This window comes from Balaenoptera musculus, chromosome 14 (genome assembly GCF_009873245.2).
Source record: "Balaenoptera musculus isolate JJ_BM4_2016_0621 chromosome 14, mBalMus1.pri.v3, whole genome shotgun sequence".
Classification (NCBI taxonomy): domain Eukaryota; kingdom Metazoa; phylum Chordata; class Mammalia; order Artiodactyla; family Balaenopteridae; genus Balaenoptera; species Balaenoptera musculus.
Genome location: NC_045798.1, coordinates 21,570,879 through 21,588,054, shown reverse-complemented (window position 1 = coordinate 21,588,054; position 17,176 = coordinate 21,570,879). Strand labels below are relative to the sequence as shown.

The 17,176-nt window shown below is 59.9% G+C and overlaps 2 protein-coding genes across 4 annotated transcripts in view; both read right to left on the bottom strand.

Moving 5' to 3' along the window:
• Positions 1 to 2,802: 2,802 nt before the first annotated feature.
• On the bottom strand, positions 2,803 to 7,527 carry CASTOR1 (cytosolic arginine sensor for mTORC1 subunit 1). Of its 2 annotated transcripts, none has more exons than XM_036823040.1 (9): positions 7,135 to 7,527; positions 6,470 to 6,540; positions 5,109 to 5,296; positions 4,891 to 5,023; positions 4,494 to 4,617; positions 3,922 to 4,035; positions 3,668 to 3,750; positions 3,478 to 3,572; positions 2,803 to 3,350 (listed from the first exon to the last, which is right to left on the bottom strand). In XM_036823040.1, exons 1-9 carry the CDS (start codon positions 7,245 to 7,247, stop codon positions 3,282 to 3,284), a joined length of 990 nt encoding a protein of 329 aa, XP_036678935.1. In that variant the 5' UTR covers positions 7,248 to 7,527; the 3' UTR covers positions 2,803 to 3,281. The 2 variants fall into 2 exon arrangements, with proteins under 2 accessions (XP_036678935.1, XP_036678936.1); XM_036823041.1 differs by lacking the exon at positions 7,135 to 7,527 and adding an exon at positions 6,751 to 6,823 and having other exon boundaries at positions 2,819 to 3,350.
• A 1,157-nt stretch (positions 7,528 to 8,684) lies between these two features.
• The window catches only part of TBC1D10A (TBC1 domain family member 10A), a 31,232-nt gene continuing 22,740 nt past the window's right edge, over positions 8,685 to 17,176 (bottom strand). The window contains exons 3-10 of one of the 2 annotated variants that reach the window (XM_036823039.1): positions 16,975 to 17,082; positions 13,449 to 13,555; positions 12,650 to 12,764; positions 12,502 to 12,567; positions 11,613 to 11,802; positions 11,340 to 11,494; positions 10,390 to 10,606; positions 8,685 to 9,139 (exon numbers count right to left, since the gene is read on the bottom strand). In XM_036823039.1, coding sequence (XP_036678934.1) covers positions 8,922 to 9,139; positions 10,390 to 10,606; positions 11,340 to 11,494; positions 11,613 to 11,802; positions 12,502 to 12,567; positions 12,650 to 12,764; positions 13,449 to 13,555; positions 16,975 to 17,082 — 1,176 coding nt within the window. In that variant the 3' untranslated portion in view covers positions 8,685 to 8,921. Of the gene's footprint in view, positions 9,140 to 9,745; positions 10,607 to 11,339; positions 11,495 to 11,612; positions 11,803 to 12,501; positions 12,568 to 12,649; positions 12,765 to 13,448; positions 13,556 to 16,974; positions 17,083 to 17,176 lie in introns of those variants that run through there. The other variant, XM_036823038.1, reaches the window with a different exon arrangement.

The following is a 17,176-nucleotide window of genomic DNA, read 5'->3' as shown; positions in this document are numbered from 1 at the left end:
ATGCCCGCCCACGCACCCATTGTCACCGGTGGCGGCAGACACCCAGTCACCAACGCAGACAGCTGGGATTTCGAGGGATCTTGCAAAATCCTCCCGGTCCCTCAGGGTTCAGCTAAAATATCCCTTCCCCCAGGGAACCTCCCCAGGCCCCTAGGGGCACTACTGACCTTCTTTTTGAATAATGATTCTGCCATGCCCAGCTGTGTGACCTTGGTTAAGTCACTTCACCCCTCTGTGAAGTGCTTCGTTTCCCCCGTGTAAAAGGGGGATAATGAGAGCGTGTGTTGAATACATGAATTAATGGAACACACGCTCCCCTCCGCCACGTACAAATGGGGAAGCAGCTTCCCTGGGCTCACAGTCAGCCAGCTGCAGACAGCTGCCCCTCCTTCCTCCTGCTTGGACCAGTCCCACCCGGTGGGACCAGGTAGAACATGGAGAGGGCATGGCCTTATCCTCCCCTCTACGCAAGAAAATAACCCCGCTTTGGAGCAACTTGGTGAGCGTGGGACCTCACGGCCCTACCCAACTGGGGTGGGGGTGAAAACCTTAAACCCTGAATTTCTGCTCAAATGCCTTCGAGGAGGGCTGAAGAGGTCACTTCTTCTGTATGAGCATGGAGATCAGAAAGGGGAGAAATGAGCCCGGGACTCTTCACGCCTGAGGTTTGCTCATCTCCCGTCCCCACCCACCCAACAGCCCCCCACCCTGGTTCACATCCTCCCAGCAGATGCTGGACGTGGGGCTGAGGGACTGCGGGCAGGGCCCTCCCCGGGCATGGGCTGCATCTTTCTGAGAACAAGCACTCAGGCTCCGCGGTCCTCGGCCTCACGCTCAGGAGTGGCCGCGCTGAGGCAGACAGGTGGACTGGGGCTCCAGGTGAGCCAGCGAGCACCCCCAACCTCAGTTATGAATGACTCAACCCGAGGCCTGGGCTGACCAGACCGACTTCCTTTTCCCTAGAACTCTCTGGGGCCTGGGTGGACAAGGAAGTGGTTCTGCGAGTCCCCCCTCCCCCGGCCTGGGACAGCTCGAGACCTACCTGTCGGACAGCACCCAGCGCATCAGCTGTGCAAGAAGGCCAGGGTCATATCCCCTTCCCAGAGAAGCTGTGTTCTCCAGGCACTCCCCAAGCCCTGTGCCCCAAGCCCTGTGCCCCAGCCCCAGGGAGGTCTCGGTCTCCTGCACTCCCCGAGCAGGTCTCCCCATCTGTAACTTGCCAAGAAGGCTGAGAGCCGGCCCAGTGACCCCCAAGGACCCTAATGCCCTGGGAGCTAACAACCCCACACACAATTGCACTCGTGTGGCAGAGACGCAGGTGGACATGCTGGCCTCTAGGCCTGGGCCTGAGTTGTACCAGCCCACCAGGGCGGGCCTGTAGCCTCCCACCCAGGCCAATCCCACGGGCAGCCGCAAGATCTAACCATTGCCAGGTTAGGACCCAGTTTGGGGGACCAGGTGAGACCTGACACACTTGGAAAACTGGGATGACAGAAACACCCAAATCAGGCAGTGACTCACAAGCTGACAGACAGATGGACAGACCCCCAGAGCTGGACGTGCGGCCAGGAGCTCTCTAGCTACAGGTCAGGCAGCCCCAAGAATTCTGGTTCTAAAACCCCCATCTCAGCCCAGGACATTCCTCGAGCCAAGGCCCAGGGTGGCCCCTCCAGGGAAAGAAGCAGGACCCTCCCCAACCCAAAGACAAACTACAAACAAACGCCCCCTTCCCAGGGCCCAAAGGTATAGGATCCTGAGGGAGTTGCCTCCTAGGTCTCAATGCACTCGGGGAAACGGAGGCCAAGGGGAAGGGGCTGGCCCAGGGCGCCCGACCGCCACTCACCGGGCTGGGCTGTGCTCCCTGCTCCTCTGATCTTCAGCCCCCAGGTTCCCAGGGGCAGGGCGGGCGCACTGCCAGAGGTCTGGCCCCGTTCTGGCTTTTCTGGGGAGCCACCACGACCTCTGAGTACGCTGAAGTCACACCCTTCTTCCCTTCCTGAGCGCGGGCGGGTCTGGGCTGAGGGCACCCGATAACCTCCCCAGCACATCTGTGGGGCCCCATCGGGCCACAGCGGAATCCCAGCTCACAGAGCAGGGAGGTGGCCCCTCTGTGACAGGAAACCCGGGCTCAGATGTGCGGAGCCTCTGGCCCCAGCGTGCAGCCATCGAGGGGAGAGGGGCTCCAGGTGGCCTCCAGGCCCCTGTCCTGTCCCCCCAGCCAGGGGAAGCCCAGTGCGCAGACTCCCAGGTGCACACTCTGCCTGGCCCCCTCCCACCACTGTTCCAGGAGAGCCCTGGTTGCAAGAACTGACTGCTCCCGTGAAGGACAGCCAGAACTCAGGCGTGGTCCAAAAGAAAGCAGGCAGCAGCCTGAAGGAGAGGTGCTTTAGGGCTCCCCTCCTTGAGGGGGTTCTGCAACAGGCCAGCCACACCTAAGGTGGCAGGGAGGCTGGGGGACCCCCAGGCAGGGGGGTCTGGGAGTCTCTTCCCTGTTCTGAACCTTCTGGGCTGTTCAGAAGCAGCAAGGAATGACGAGAAAGCCCGGACCTCAGAGCCAGGCAGCCCTGGACAGGAATCACGTGACCCTGGCTAAGTCACTCCACCTCCCAGCGCATAGGTCCTTTGTCTGGAGAACGATAGCTCATCTACGCTCTTGAGGTGAGAACTGAGGGAGGTGAGGCGAGCCCGGCCCGGAGCCAGCTGCGCGGGGAGAGTCCAGGACCTCAGGCAGAGGGGCCCTGAGGAGCTGCGGGGCAGGCATGGCCAAGGCTCGGACAACCCCAAGGACCACAGCCCGGCCCGCTCACTACAAGCTCTTTATTAACAAGTTGATTAAAAAAGAAGAGAGATAGAGAGAGGTAAAAATACATTTTTTGGAGGCCCCAGGAAGGGAAGGCACTGTCAGAACTCACGTGGCCAGGGAAGGCAACAGAGCCAGAGGCAGAAGGGAGATCAGGCCTTCTGGGGAGCAGCCAGCCCACCCAGGGCGCTGAGAGGGGGAAGGCTCGGGCCTCAGGCAGGGAATGTGCAAATGCCGAGGCCCCGCAGGGAGTGATGGGTTGAGGCCTTCCTGGAGGAAGCCCTGAGCACCGTGTTCCCCTGCGTTGGGCAGACACACGTGTCCACATGAGAGCCAGTGTCTGCACGCAGCTTACATACACAGAGCGGAAGGAGGAGTCCCCCGACAGGAACATCCCAGAGCTTGAGGAAATAGCTTTGAGAAGTCTCTGGAAGCTTGAGGACAAGGGGAGAGCCTGGAGGCTGCTGTTCCCCTCGGGGCCTCAGGAGCCCAGACCCTCCTGCCGATGCTGGAGGACCTTGATGACACTGCCGATGCCATCCTCAGGCACCTGCGGGCAGGTGGACAGAGGGAGGGGTCAGGGCTGCCCAACTTCCTGGCCCAGCTGGGACCACCTCCTGCCACCCCACCCCCTCAGCGTCCCTCCAGGGGCCCTGGCCCCAGCCAGCAGCGCTCACCAGGGCATGGTCGAAGTTGAAGGTACTGATGTAGTAGGCGGAGATGTCGGCCGCAGCCAGGGGACCTGCGATCTGGGCCACAATCCCACACTCATCTGAGGGTTGAGGAGAGGTCCATGTGGCTCACCCTGATCCCCACCCCCACCCCCGGCCCTTCCCAAGCCCCCGACACACGAGGTGCAGCCCTCACCGAAGCCCAGGGGCTGTCCGCCGATGCGCACCATCCTCCACAGCTCCCCTGAGGAGCTGGTCAGCAGCAGGTCACTGGGGAACCTGGGGAGGCAGGTGGGCAGTGGGCAGGGCACCCCTGTCCCCTCCTTGCCCCACCATGAGCTCCCTGGGCAGGTCAGCCTGGTGACCTCGGAGTCTGATGCTCTACCTCCTACCTCCCTCCCTGGGGCTGACTTAGGGCCTGTGGCCCACCTAGGGTCAGGGGTCACATACTTTTTCTGCGTTTCAGCATCCATGACAATGGAGATGTAGCCCTCAATGAGGGAGAAAGCAAAGAAGGTGATGGAGCTGGATCCAGGACCACCGGAGGCTGCCTCCTTAGGGGGACTGGGGAAGGAGAACAGGCTCAGGTGCTCTGCCCACTCCAGCTCCCCGTCGGCCTCCACACCTGGGAAGGAACTGGCACAGCTGGCCCTGGGCAGACCCTCCTGTCCCTGGGCCACTTTATCCCCTTCCAAGCGCCCTGACCTCCAGCTGGTGTAGGTGGGGATGGGGGAAGATGACGAACCCTGCTTGTGCCAAAGACACAGACCCCAGGGCCGGAGGGCCTGCCAGGGCACAGCTCAGGGGTGGCTCTGCCCACACCAGAGGGGAGGGCTCCAGCTGCGGCATCAGGACCTTGCCTGAACCTCCGTGCAGGACACGTGTGCATCGCAGGCTGCCAGGAACCCCAGACACAGAACAGGGCACAGAACCCGCAGAACCAAGGGATGGGCAGAAGGTGGTGGGAAAGAGCACGGGGAACAAGGTATGAGGACAAAGAGACAAACGCAAACAAGGCCCACCTGTGCGAATAGAAGACGACATCAATGAGGGTGGTGGCGATGGCTGGCAGCGTCTCAGGGTCCAGCGTGAGGACACAGAAACGGTTCTCCGGGCTCTGGATGGGATGCACCGTGGGGCTGGGCCCTGCTCAGGAGGGACAAGGTGTTGGCGGGTGAAAGGGCGACTGTGGGCTGCGGCGCCCCCTGGTGGCCAGCCAGAGGGGAGGCCTGGGCTGGGTGCCGGGTCACGGTCTACATGCAGGAACCTGCCTGAGTTTTCCTGGCCCCATCTGCCTATCTTATGAGGGGGTCAGTGTCAGCTGGTCTCCCTAAGCCCACAGACCCACCTGCACAAGGGAAGGGCCCCAGTGGGAAGAGGAGCCCCTGGGCGGCCTGGGTGTCAGAGGGCGGCCCTCACCATGCTGGGCACGGGGAAAGCCGTTGCTGGAATCATCCCTGGCAACGGGCACAGGCTCCCCGCCCACCTCTCGATAAATGTCGAACTCCTGGGCCAGCGTGTGGATCACCACGGACAGGTCCTGCTCCCGCACCTGGGCCACAGGAGATGGCACAAAACATGGGTCCCCAGGCACCCATGCCCACCCTGCCCTGCACCAGCACCTGCAGGAAACTCACCAGGATAAAGTCTGTCTGGTAGGTGGACAGCATCAGCACCGAAACGTGGTGCTCGGCCAGCGGTGCAATTACTGAGCGGGCGATCTTGGTGACCCCAGCAGCCTGCACTGCTGCGCCACTGTGGGATGACACATTCAGCACCAGCCACGTGGCCTCGGCCACTTGCAGGAACTCAGATGGGGGCAGCTCTGTGGGGCAGGGGGCACATGCCCAGTCAGGGCCTACAGGGCTGGACCCTGCCCTCAGTTTCCCTGTCTGAGCCTTGGAGGGCTCTACCAAGGTCAGGTCAGGTCTGGAGACTGGAGCTGTCTTCCTCCCCCAAGTTCTGCTCCTGAGACCTGCATGTCTGCAAGGACTGAGAGGTGCTTCAGGTGTTGGCCTGTCAGGGATTGAAACTTCCCAGTTAAGATCGGAGCTCCAAATCCAGACAGAGCTGGTTTCCAATCCCAGCCTCACCATTTACTTTTTGCTGACCTGGGGCAAATGATTTAACTTCTCTGAGCCTTAGTTTCCTCCTCTGTAGAATGGGATGACAGTACTCTGTGGGTTCACAGATACCTTATACCACATGGCACCATCAGGGGGAGCCAGCAGACCACGTTGGCTGGGGGATGCCCTTCCCTCTGAGCAGACCCAGACTTTTCTGCTGCACAAATAGGGAAACTAAGGCCTGAAGTGGCGCTATGCGGGATGGACCAAGCCCCAGTTGGCTGGCCTGAGGCTCCAGGATGGGTCAAGCTGGCAGGAGTAGAAGGCAGATGTCAGCTCCAGGGAACAGGGAGGGACCAGGCTGGCGTCCAGTCCAGAGAAGGGGCCACAACCAGGCGGGCTGCTAATTGCCCAAGCACAGCTCGGAGGCCGGCCAGGACCCTGCCCTGGGCTGACTGCCTGCATTCCTTCCCCAACCCTCAGACTCCTGGAGTCGCCAGACCAGTCCGGGAGGGGGTGACCCACACCAGGGAGAGAAGTCCAAGGAGAAATAGTCCAAAGGCAGAGGGGGGTGGTGGTGAAACAGCCACAGGAACCCGATTCTTGCCCCAGAACTGTAACTGAGGCCCTGCCGCTGGCCTGCGGCCGCTAAGTGTCCTCCACACACAGCCCCATTATAAAGCCCTCGTGGGACCCTATAAGATCAGAACCATAACTATACCCACTTTACATAAGAGGAAACAAACAGCTCAGAGAGGGGAAGTGACTTGCTCAAGGGCACACAGCCAGTGAATAGTGGAAATGGATTCGAACCCAGATCCATCCTCCTTCAAGGCCCCAGCTCTTGCGACCTTGGATCCTAGCATTCGGTGAGAATCTCGCAAAAAGCGCAGTCTCCTTCCCCTACTCCCCCTCCCCAGCCCAGCCCCCACCTTTGAAGCCCTCCTCGTCCACCATGAGCGTGTAATCCTCGGGGGTCTCCGTCAGGCTGAAGAACTTGCACCTGGTTGGGGGGGTGGGGGCATCTTCAGCCTGGGTGGGGCGGAGGGGGTGTAGACCCCCGCCGGGCGCCTCCCTGCCCCCTCAAGCCTCAGTTTTCTCCCCAGGACAGTGGGGTGTGTGCCCCATCTCCGGAATTGCGGACTCCTTTCCGCCTCCCCGACCTCCGCAGGAGCCCCCTGCCCCTCCGTTCCGGGAGGGAGGAGAGGCTCACCCGCAGCGACAGTCCCGGGGGCGTCGGACCTTGGGCCCCCAAGACCAGCCCCTCTGACCCGATGGGAGGCATCTGGAAAAAGCTCCCCGCAGTCGCCAGGAAGGAATGCCCCCACCTGACACCACTAGGAGTTAAGCATTGACCATCCCAGGCTGTTTGCGCCTTAACCGGCCCTGGGAGGGGGCCTCACGGGGCCGGATAGGCGGCGGTCCCAGGGAGGGTAGGCCAAGGCCGGATGGCGGCCGGGGGCGGGGGGAGGGAGGGTGGCAGAGAGGGCTCTCCCCGCCTGCTGCCGCTGGCCCCGCGGCGGTCCTAATCTCCCGACCCCGTCCCAAAGCGACAGTGGAGCCCACCCCCATATGTGCCCCGAACCCGGGCGCGCACCGGCTTCGGCGGGGCAGGAAGAGCAGCTTGATGAGCGGGTGGGTGTAGAGCCAGAGACCGGGGCGGGCGAGGCTCAGCACCCGCACCCGGTGCTCTAGGATGTGCAGCTCCATCGCGGCCCGCGCGGAGCCGACCCCGCAGCCAACCTGGCCCAGGCTGTGCTGGGGGCGGGTCAGTGGGGGCGGTGCCGGGGGGCTTAAAGGAGCCGGTGGGCGGCCGAGTCCACGCCGCCAGCTACGCCAACTCCCTGACGGCCACGCCGTGCGGGACGGGCGGCCAATCCAGAGTGGCCACGCCTCCTTCTAACGCCGGAGCCACACTCCTCTCCTCCCAGCCCGCCGAACTCCGCCCCTGCTGCCTCCTCCCCCTCGTCAGTGGCTCGGGAATCACCCTCTGACCCCACCCCCGTCGAGTCCTCTAGGCCCGGCCCGTGCCTCGCCCCCTCTTCGGGCTCCGCCCTTTCCGTTGGACGCCTGCTGCGCTGGGGTCCGGAGCCAGCGGATGCTTGGGGTCATTTCTATCCTTGGGCCGGCATATGGGCCTTATGATTAATTTCACTGATCCTTGGAGGGCCACAAGACGAACCGGGGCTGGGCTGGGACAGAACGCTGCCCCCAAATCCGTGGAACACGGAGGGGTGGGGTCAACTGTGCAGCCCAGGCGACCCTGTGGTTCTCAGCCAAGAGTGTCCTGGTGTCTTTCCCCCTCCTTCCTCTCATGGCTCAGCATGGTGCAGGGCCACCAGAGCTGGCGGGGGTGGCGGAGACAAAAGTCCCCCAGCAAGCGCTGTCCAGGACTGGTGTTGATACGTACCCCTCCCTGCTTTGTGAGCCCTGTCAGTGGACTGACAAGGTGAAACCTAACCTGGACTTGGTGGCCCCCACGTCTGTTCCTCTCACCCAACTTTCAGAAAAAGTTAGGTGGCCAGGCCTAACACTTGCCCAAAACTCAAACTTTGGGGGAACAGGGCCATGCATCTGGGGCTCACTGGGTACTCAGCTCTCAGCAGAGACTTAAGCCTGCAGTCATTAGCAGAACTTACGTGGCCTGAGCACATATAAACTTGCTTCATGCCCAAGCAGGCCCCCCCAGCACTGGCAGACACCCCAGATCTGAGGCTTGTTAGTGCCAACTTGGGCTCATTTCAACATTAGGGCTGGGCTCTGCTCAGGCCTCCTCAGGTCTACGAAGACCCCAGTGCTGAGCAGGCATCAGCACACCTAGGCTGGCTCCTAGCAGGACGGAACACGCTCCGGGGGCCCTTGTCTGGCCCGAGCATCCACAGGCCTCAGACGCAAGGCTTTGAACCAAACAGGTTAAAGCAGCCTCAGGTCTGACTGGGACCCAGCGGGCCTGAGCAGGCCTCCTGCCTGCTCGGGGGCCTCTACTGTAGGCGGATGGAAGTGGGGCAGCACCTTTCCCGCTGGACTCTCCGGCATGGTGGATCCCAGTGGAACACTGAAGCCACCACATCCTGGCCAGTCCCCTGGAGGGCCAGGGGGAGGGGAGTGTCCTCTAAGGCTGAGCCCCTCATCTCGTTGATGGCACGTGCAGATGGGGTAGGGAGCCACAGGGGTGAGGGGTAGGAGGTAGGAAGTGGATGGCTTGCCATGACAGGTTCATGCGACCCTTGACCTCCTCAGGCCTCAGTATCCCCAGCTGTACCAGAACAGGATGTTCCAGGCCCAGGCCCTGCAATGCCTAAAAGCTCCCAGGGAGGCTCTACTCCTCTCTCTCCCCCCTCCCCCATGGCCTGGCCCAGCTTGGTGGCCTGCCAGGAACAGCCACTATTGTTTGACTGGAAAAGCTGCTTCCTCAGCAGAAGGGGGGCCTCTCCCAGGGGCACCCTGTCCTCGCCCTTGCTGGTCATCAGTTGTGACCATAGTGCCTGCATGGGTCCTCGATGGCAGAGTCCGATCACCCTTGTCAGGAGAGGTATTGAGGGGCTCTGGGTACAAATCTGGATCAGCTTCATCTTTCCCACTCAGCTCCTCTGTTTCCTCATCTGTAAAATGGGGATAATAATAAAGCCTACCTGATCAAACACGTGACACAACCAGTGCAGCCAGGCATATGCTAAGTGCTCAGTAAATGGCAGGCGACCTTTTATCACAGATCCAGATTTCGCCCCACACCCCTCTAACTTTGATGGAGGCCTGGGCTGAGCATGTGAGGGCATTCATGATCACCCACCTTTGGCACCAGCACCTGACCCAGAATGAGCACTCAGTACCTTATTGGGGTCCGAAGTGGCATCCAGGCCAGCCCTTGGAGGAGGAAGACCCTGAAAGGAGGAAGGCTCCTTAAGGAGCCCCTCCCCTTCTGTGATGGGTAGGCATCAAAGCCTGGGAACAGGCCCTGCTTTGCCCCAGCACTGGTGACCCTCATCCATGGCAGATGGTGGCCATGGGGCAGAGGGGATGGAGTAAGGGGATACAGGGGCCAGGAATAGGGGCTGGCCCTAGACCTGGCATCTCCTCTGGCAAATGTACTTCTCAGAGAGGTTCTAGTGCTGGGCTGTGACCAGGATGGGGGGCTCTGGAGGGTGTGCAGAAGAGATGCTGAGCACCAGGGTTGGCACCCCCTTCCCAGTCCCTAGCTGCACAGCAGCTCTCTATACAAGCGTGTTTATTTCTGTACAAAACCATGTTTCTATTTTACACAAAGAGCACCCCACCCTTTTCCCCTCCCTTTCCCCTCACGTCAGTGCCCTAGCCCTGGGGAGCATCCCCCCAGGAGGAGGGGGCTGAGTGAGGTCCCACCCATCAGCCCTCACTTCTGCCTGCCCCAGCTGGGCCGGCCAGAGCTCCGCTCTGGAGAAAATAAATAAGGAGGCTCAGGCAGAATCTGTGCTGGGCCAGCTAGACTCTCTGCCGCCCAGGGGCCAGGCAGCCAGGCCCTCAGAGCGTGGGCAGGCCCTGGAGTGTCAGTCCGTGAATGGTGTAGGTGTGTGGAGACCCCAGCCCAGGGGCCTGAGCTGCCAGGGTTACAAGTAGGTGTCCTCACTCTCCTGGGACGTCAGGCTCTCCTGGGAGCAGTGGTAGGCTGAGTCCTGGGGAGCTGAGTCTTGGGGAGCTGAGTCTTGGGGGTCCTGGTAGACCAGGTCCTTTGGGGGCACATCCTGTGGGGGACATGTATCTCCTGCAGCAGCTGCCACCTTGGCTTGACTTGGGGTTGGGGGCTTGTCCCGCTGCCCACTCGCCTTTGCCTGCTTCCGTTGCTCCTTCTGAACCTGCTTGGGCGGCTTGTACTTGCCTTTGGAACCAGGGAGGGGGGCATCTGGGGGCAGGCGGATGGACGGTGAAGGTTGCAGGGTGGGCCACGGGCCTGGCTCTGCCTCCAGGATGGCCTTGGCACCGTGCAGCCTGGGTGGAGAGTGGCACTGCAGCTCACCCCGGGTCTCCTGCCAGCGCCGCAGCTGGATGAGGTGCTCACGCTCTATCTGACGCTCTGTCACTGGCAACTCTACCACCTGTGGGGGCAGTGACAGGTGGGTGGGCACCATGAAGAACCTTCCCTTTCTGCCTCCCAGCCTGGGCCCCTTCTCTCCCTCAGCTCCCCCAGCCCTGGTCACTAAAGGCTGACCACAGGAAGGGTGGGGGGTCTGGACCCTGTGATGGTCACAAGTCCCAGAAGTGAGTGCCAGGTGAGCCAGGCACTTGAGACCCACTGCCTCAGAGGAGAAAGCTCATGAGTCCACTTGCCTAAATATGTGTCACCTCATTACAGCCCCAGAGAGACAAAAATCCACAAAGGAAAGAAAAAAAGGCTGGGACTTCGGTGGTGGTCAGTGGTTAAGACTTTGTCTTCCAGTGCAGGGGGTGAGGGCTCGATCCCTGGTTGGGAAGCTAGATCCCACATGCCTCAGGGCCAAAAAACCAAAACATAAAACAGAAGCAATATTGTAACAAATTCAATAAAGACTTTAAAAATGGTCCACAAAAAAAAGAAAAGAAAGCCAAGGCCGTGGTTGTAGGGCCAGGGAGGAGGAGGGTGGTGGGTTGCACCTGCTTTCATTCCCTCAAACCTAGGCCTCTCTGTTCCCCCTCTTCTTGTTCAGACAGAAGGATGAGGTCTGTCCACACTGTTCTGGGCTGCTGAGCACAAGGCCTCAGGGGTAGAGGGCTACCAGGCCCCCTGCCAAAGGGCCCTCAAGTCTCCCCCTCCCTCCCGGTGGTGAGGGGAAGGTGTGGGCTGGGCTGTACCTCCTGGACCAGGAAGGCCTCCTGCATGATCTTGGGGCTGAGGCTCCGCAACCGCTCGATGGTCTCGTACTGGCCTTGGCAGGCTTTGAGCTTCTCGGGGGAGCCCAGTGCGTGCTTCAGCAACACCAACCCCACCCGGAAGATGATCTTGACTCCTGCATGGGGGAAGCGGGCAGTGAGTGCAAGGGGGCCTTTAGAGAGTTTCTCTGGAAATAGAGGCCTCCTGTGGGCTGGGCTGGGGGCAAGGGTGCTCCCCCGAGCCCAGCCTGGTACCTTCGCAGAAAAACATGTCCCAGACACGCAGCACGGAGCTCCAGGGCAAGGTGCGCGAGAAGGCACACATGAACCACTCTGTCATGTAGAGCAGCGGGTCGATCTTCTGCTGGCTGAGGTGCTTGTGGGCCACGGGAGACACCTTCTGTAGCAGTGAGAAGAGGATCTCCCCATCCAGCTGGATGGCCTCCTGGGGGGACAGTGAAGCCACAGGGCCATGACCATGGGCCCACAGCAGCCAGGGCGGGAACTACGCCCGGCCCCAGCTCCAGGCAGGCATCCATTCGTTCCTCAGGCGGCTAATGTTGGAGGGTGTCAAGCTCATGCTGGGTGCTGGGTTACAACAGTGAGCAAACCGGACACATCTAAGTCCCCCTCATGGGGCATGTCGTGCAGAGGGCCAGACAGACATGAATTACAGAAGCAATGAGACCAGAGGGAGGGGAGAGGGAGGGGGCTAAGTGACCAGAACATGGCAGGAACAGGAACACTGGGGGAGCATGTGCCAGAGGTGCCACCTGTCAGAGTCAAGGACAGCTCCGGAGGGCTGAAAGCTGAGGGAAAAGTAGAGTTAGAAGTGGAAGGAAAGGGGCAGAAGTTTAAGCCTATGACAAGGCCAAGGCAGGGAGGAACTCGGTGCACTGGAGGAACAGCGATCCTGCCCAACAGCCTTGCGGCTGGAGGCAGCGACGGAGGGAGTGTGGGACTGATGAGGCTGGAGCCTGGGAGCCCTGACCCTGGCAGGCCTTGGGACTTCAGCCTGAAAGCAACAGAAGGCTGGGAAGGACTTAAGCGGGGACAGGAATGGCTTAAAGAGTTAAGGCCTAGACAAAGGGCGTCCAGGCTGGGGTGGGTCTGAGGCCAGGGCCCAGGCCCAGCAAGTACTCACCAGTTTCTCACTGTAGTAGCCGGGCAGGTACTTCTCACAGATCTGCACCAGGCACCAGAAGGCGTGCTGTGGGCAAAAGAGACGTGAGGCTTTGCTGCTGGCTGTTCCCTGCCCGCCCACCGCTCGCCCGCCCGAAGCCTGGTGGTACCTCAGCAGGCATGTGCATGAGCAGGACGGCGGCGATGGGCGCCTGGGCCTGGCAGTAGCCCTCCTCAGGTCGGTACAGTGTGTAGGCCTTCAGCACACGGAATAGGTCCTGCTGGCTGTGGAGAGGCCAAGTGGGGCAGGAATGACAGGTGTGACTCTGCCACCCACTACCCTCACCTGTGCCCCACCAGATCGGACCTGTCTCAGAATTGCACTTCCCTGGAGAGGGATGTGACCTGATTGTGGTCACCAAGGGGTCAGTCTCCCACTGTAGCACATCGACTCTCACCTCCCCCATTTGACAGGTGAGGGCAGCGGCTCAAAAAGAAAGCAGGGGTCAGGGCCAGGGCAAGATGCCAGATACAGGGTAAGGATGTGTCTGGGTTGGAAGTGTGGGCCCCTCACTCAGCAGCTGTGGCCTCTTAGCCAGGCCAGCTTTGTTCCAGGTGTCTGTCTTGGTCCCAGGGCCTGGCCTGCCATATCTCTCCTCTCCTACATACCCTCTGCCCACCCAACTCTCTCTATCCTTCTTTCTCCCCACCAAAACCTGTTTCCAGAAGAAGGCCAGGCCAGGCAAGCCCTAGCACTCTGGGGAGTAAATGATGAAGTTGCCCCAGACGTAAGAGGAGAAACTAAGAGGACCCATCAGACTCAAACCAAAGAGGGGAAACTAACAGTATAGTTTGGGGCCCCCCAACTCCTGGGACCCCAAGATACCCTCAAACTCATTTTACCTCTTCTCTCCCTCTGAGGGAAAGGGTGAAGAGCCACCTCCAGCCCACAAGGCCCAGCCTGCTCACCCGTGGCCCCCCCGGGACACAAACATCTCGTGGAAAGGGAACTGCCGGTGCAGGTCACGCTCAATCACATCCAGCCACTTGGGGTTCCCGGGGGACATGTCCAGCTCCTGGAAGCAAGGTCAAGAGCATCTCTTAGGAGTTAGGGATGGCTAGGAGGATACAACTGTCCCAGGTTTTGGAGGAGCACCCACCACCAGGGAAAATGTCCACCCGATCCCATCAGAGACTGGGCCTTCCCGAGGACAGGTCAGAAAGCTTGGGCAGGGGCAGAGACAAGCGGAGCAGAGTCCTGGAAACCCTGACGGGTGATCCAGGCTCCAGGAAGACCAGTGTGGGCAAGAGTGTCCATCATAGCTGTGGCTTGAAATAACCTCTAGGCACTTCATTCAGGACTCAGACACCTTATGTTACACCCTTAAGATGGAAGGCGACTATCAAAGCAATGGCCACCACCTGGAAGCACCACTCTGAGCACCGTTCAAGACGGCACCGGTGGGCCTCACTGACTGTCCTCCTCAACCCCCAAAAGACAGGTCCTATCATTACACTGTTCACAGATGAGGAAACTGAGGATCAAAGAAAAGCTACCTGCCCAATGCCTCGTGGTTAGAAAAACGGTGTTGCTGGGCCTGGAAGCCAGGTTGACTCAGAGCTGTCAATCCCAACTCCTCTGCTGCCCATCTCCCTGTACAAGTGGTGCCACATATTCAGGAAGGGGTGTGTGTGTTTGCCCTGCTGCACTGAGCACTGTAATGACACCTGTCAAACCATTAGCCTTGGAGCCATCTCTGGGTGCTGGGGTTTCAACAAACTTTTACTCTTTTCTTTGAACTTCCATGAGCATTTTAGCATGAGTTCCATTTATAAAAACAAAGCTACTACACACAAAACAATCATTACTTGGTCATTTGAAATGTTCTATATCTTGACTTGCTTGTTGGTATTTATTATTTGTCCAAACTCTGAACTGCATGGTCAAGATCTGTGCATTTTACTTTACATAAATTCATACCTCAACTTTAACCAAAGAAAGAAAAAAATCAATGGGAAGGAAACCTAGAGGGCTGAGCAGGGAAGCAGACCAAGTACTCATAGCCTTCCATGCTGGGCAGTGTCAGGAGAGGCCCCCAGGAGGAAGGCTGGGTCCTCAGCAAACACATGGATGGGTGTAGACCCAGGTCCCTGCCCAGCAGGTGACTTCGTATAAGTCCCTTTTGCCTTTTGTGCCCCCTCAGTGGGGGTGTCCCAGCATTGAAATATGGGCCCTCGGGTGCCAGGTAACTTGACATGAGAGAAGAAGTACTGAGAGAAAAAGCTGACGCAGTGCTGGAGGCTGGAGGGTGGAGGGAGGGGCCAGGTGCTTCCAAGGAGGGCCCTGGAGCAGGCACATGGCTGAAGAGGTGGACGTGCAACCTGTAGGGCCCCGCACACCCTCAAGATGGGGGCCTGTGTGTGTCCTATGCACCCTGCAGGTCAGGCCCAGGGCTGGATACTGTCCGAGTACAATGCAGGTTTGCTTTTGTCGGAGGGAGAGGAGGGTCCCACAAGTTCTCCTGAAGGTTCTAGTGAGGTGGGGACCTGGGAACCCAAAAAGTCAGTTGCTAGGATATGCTCGCCAGCGACCTCAGCAGCCCAAGGCACTCGGCCACACAGGGGTGGGTGAGAAAGGAAAAGGTGTAGCTGAAGGGCCTGCAGGGAGAAAGGGTACTGGGAATCAAAGGCAGGTGTGGGCCGCTGGGGATGATACAGCTACCGCAGCCCCCAGAGAGCCTGCAGGCACTGGCGCCATCATGAAGTGAAGCCAGAGAAGAAAACCAAGTAAGAAAAAGGCTGGAAGGTCCTGCCCTGCCTAAGGAAGGAGGAAGAAGTAGCAAGTGCTGAGCAGAAGGAGCCACCAGGGGCTGAGGAACCTGCCCTGACAGCTGAGGTTGGGGTCAGCCGCCTGGGTCTGCAGGGGAGCACAGGAGCAGGATATGCTGCCACCACCAGCCCCATCACTGCACCCTTGCCTCTGGGCTCTTGTGCCCACAGCAGCCAGAGGGAGCTTCTCATCCCTGTCCACTTCCTCTATCTCACCCGCAGGCAAAGTCCTTCCGGTGTGTTCACAAACCACTGTTCTGGCCCCCAGGACTGCTTTGGGGACCCACCACTCAGCTTCAGAGCATCTTGAAGGCCTTTCTTGGCAAATCTACTTCCTCCCACAAGCAACCTTCAAGACCCCACGGAGGTGGTCAATTCCTCTCTGGACGTACCACTCCCCAGACATGTAAAGCACACAGAACTCCGTGCTCCGCTGCTCACACAGGATGCGCTCACGTCTGCTAACTGTGGAACCAGGAGGCTGACTGGGCCACCCAAGTCTTGGCTCTCATGCTTGCGCTCTGGCAGCCAAAGGTAAGCTATGGGCTTGGGGTGAGATTCCCACCCCTGAACCTCCCACTCTGCCCAGGATGCAGCCCCTTGAAATGGAAGAGATGGAAGACTCTGGAGTCCAGAGGCCGCCTGAGTGGGGGGCACAATGTTGGTGCTCTGTGGGACAGTCCAATCGCCCTGATTCAGGTCTGACCCCAGCCAGACACTCCACCAACCCCCGATCCCCCGGGGCCAAGTGCTGCCAGCAAACAGCTCTCACCTCCTCCAGGTCAACGGCAGAAACTCTAGGCTGCCCTGCCTACTCTTCTCAAGGAACAGGTTTGGCGGCACAGGAGTGTTCACTGAAGAATGAAGCATGTCAACAAAGAGCTGGTGGCCGGCAGCTCTGTCTCATTGCCTGTCACCAGCTCCAAGAGCCTGGGAGATACCCTGATGCCTGGGGCCAAGTCTGGCAGGTGAGCCGGGGCAACCCCGGGGAAGCCAACTGACTCCCCTAGTTCCCTAGAGGAGCAGGCTAGCGGAGCTGCCCAGCCCAGGTGGGCCCCAAGAAGCCCCATGAATGGAGGGGGTGTTCTTCACCCTGGCAATCATGGAGCCAGGGGGCAGCAGGAGGGGAAGGCATGGCTGCAGAGGGTAACCTCTCTGACCCTGACTAGCTTCTAAACTCTAAGGATACTGGTTTGGCTCTGCCATCCCTAGTGCAGACAAGCCCATAAGCAACACAGGTGAACCATGTCTAGCTGGCTTGGACAAGGCAGGAGAAAGAGTAGAGGATGGGAGGCCAAGAGGTGTTAGGGTTCTGTGGCCCTGCTGGGCAGGCCCCCAAAGGCCCAGAGCACAGGGCCCAAGGCAGTCTGGGAGGTGGCCCACTGAGTCCAAGAGAGCAAACCTGGGCGGTTGTCAAGAGGAAGAGCTGGAATTGGGGGGTTTCAAATCTGTCCATCCCACTGAGGCCTTCTCAGGGCTGGAGCCTCAGATGAGCAGAGCCCCCAGGAGTCACAGACTGACCAGGCCTGGCAGTCAGGCTCTTGACAAGTGATGTCATCAATCACTCATACTGCTGAGGTCCAGGTGAGCACACAGAGGATCACTGCCACGCAAAGAAAGTCAAGAGACGAGGAAGGGAGGACAGGGTGAAGGAAGGGCAACTCACGTCAAACTTTCCAGGGTTCTGCTGCAGCTTCACCTTGCCTCCTGACAGGTATTGCCAAGCACGGCCCCGCAAAGAAGGAGGGATGCCCTTCTGGCACCGCAGACGGATCTGAAAGTCAAAAGGAGGGTTGTGCCTATGCATCCCGCTGGGCTGCTCCCCCAGAGGCTGTGTGCTAGCCCACCCCTTCTGCTGGTGCTTGTCA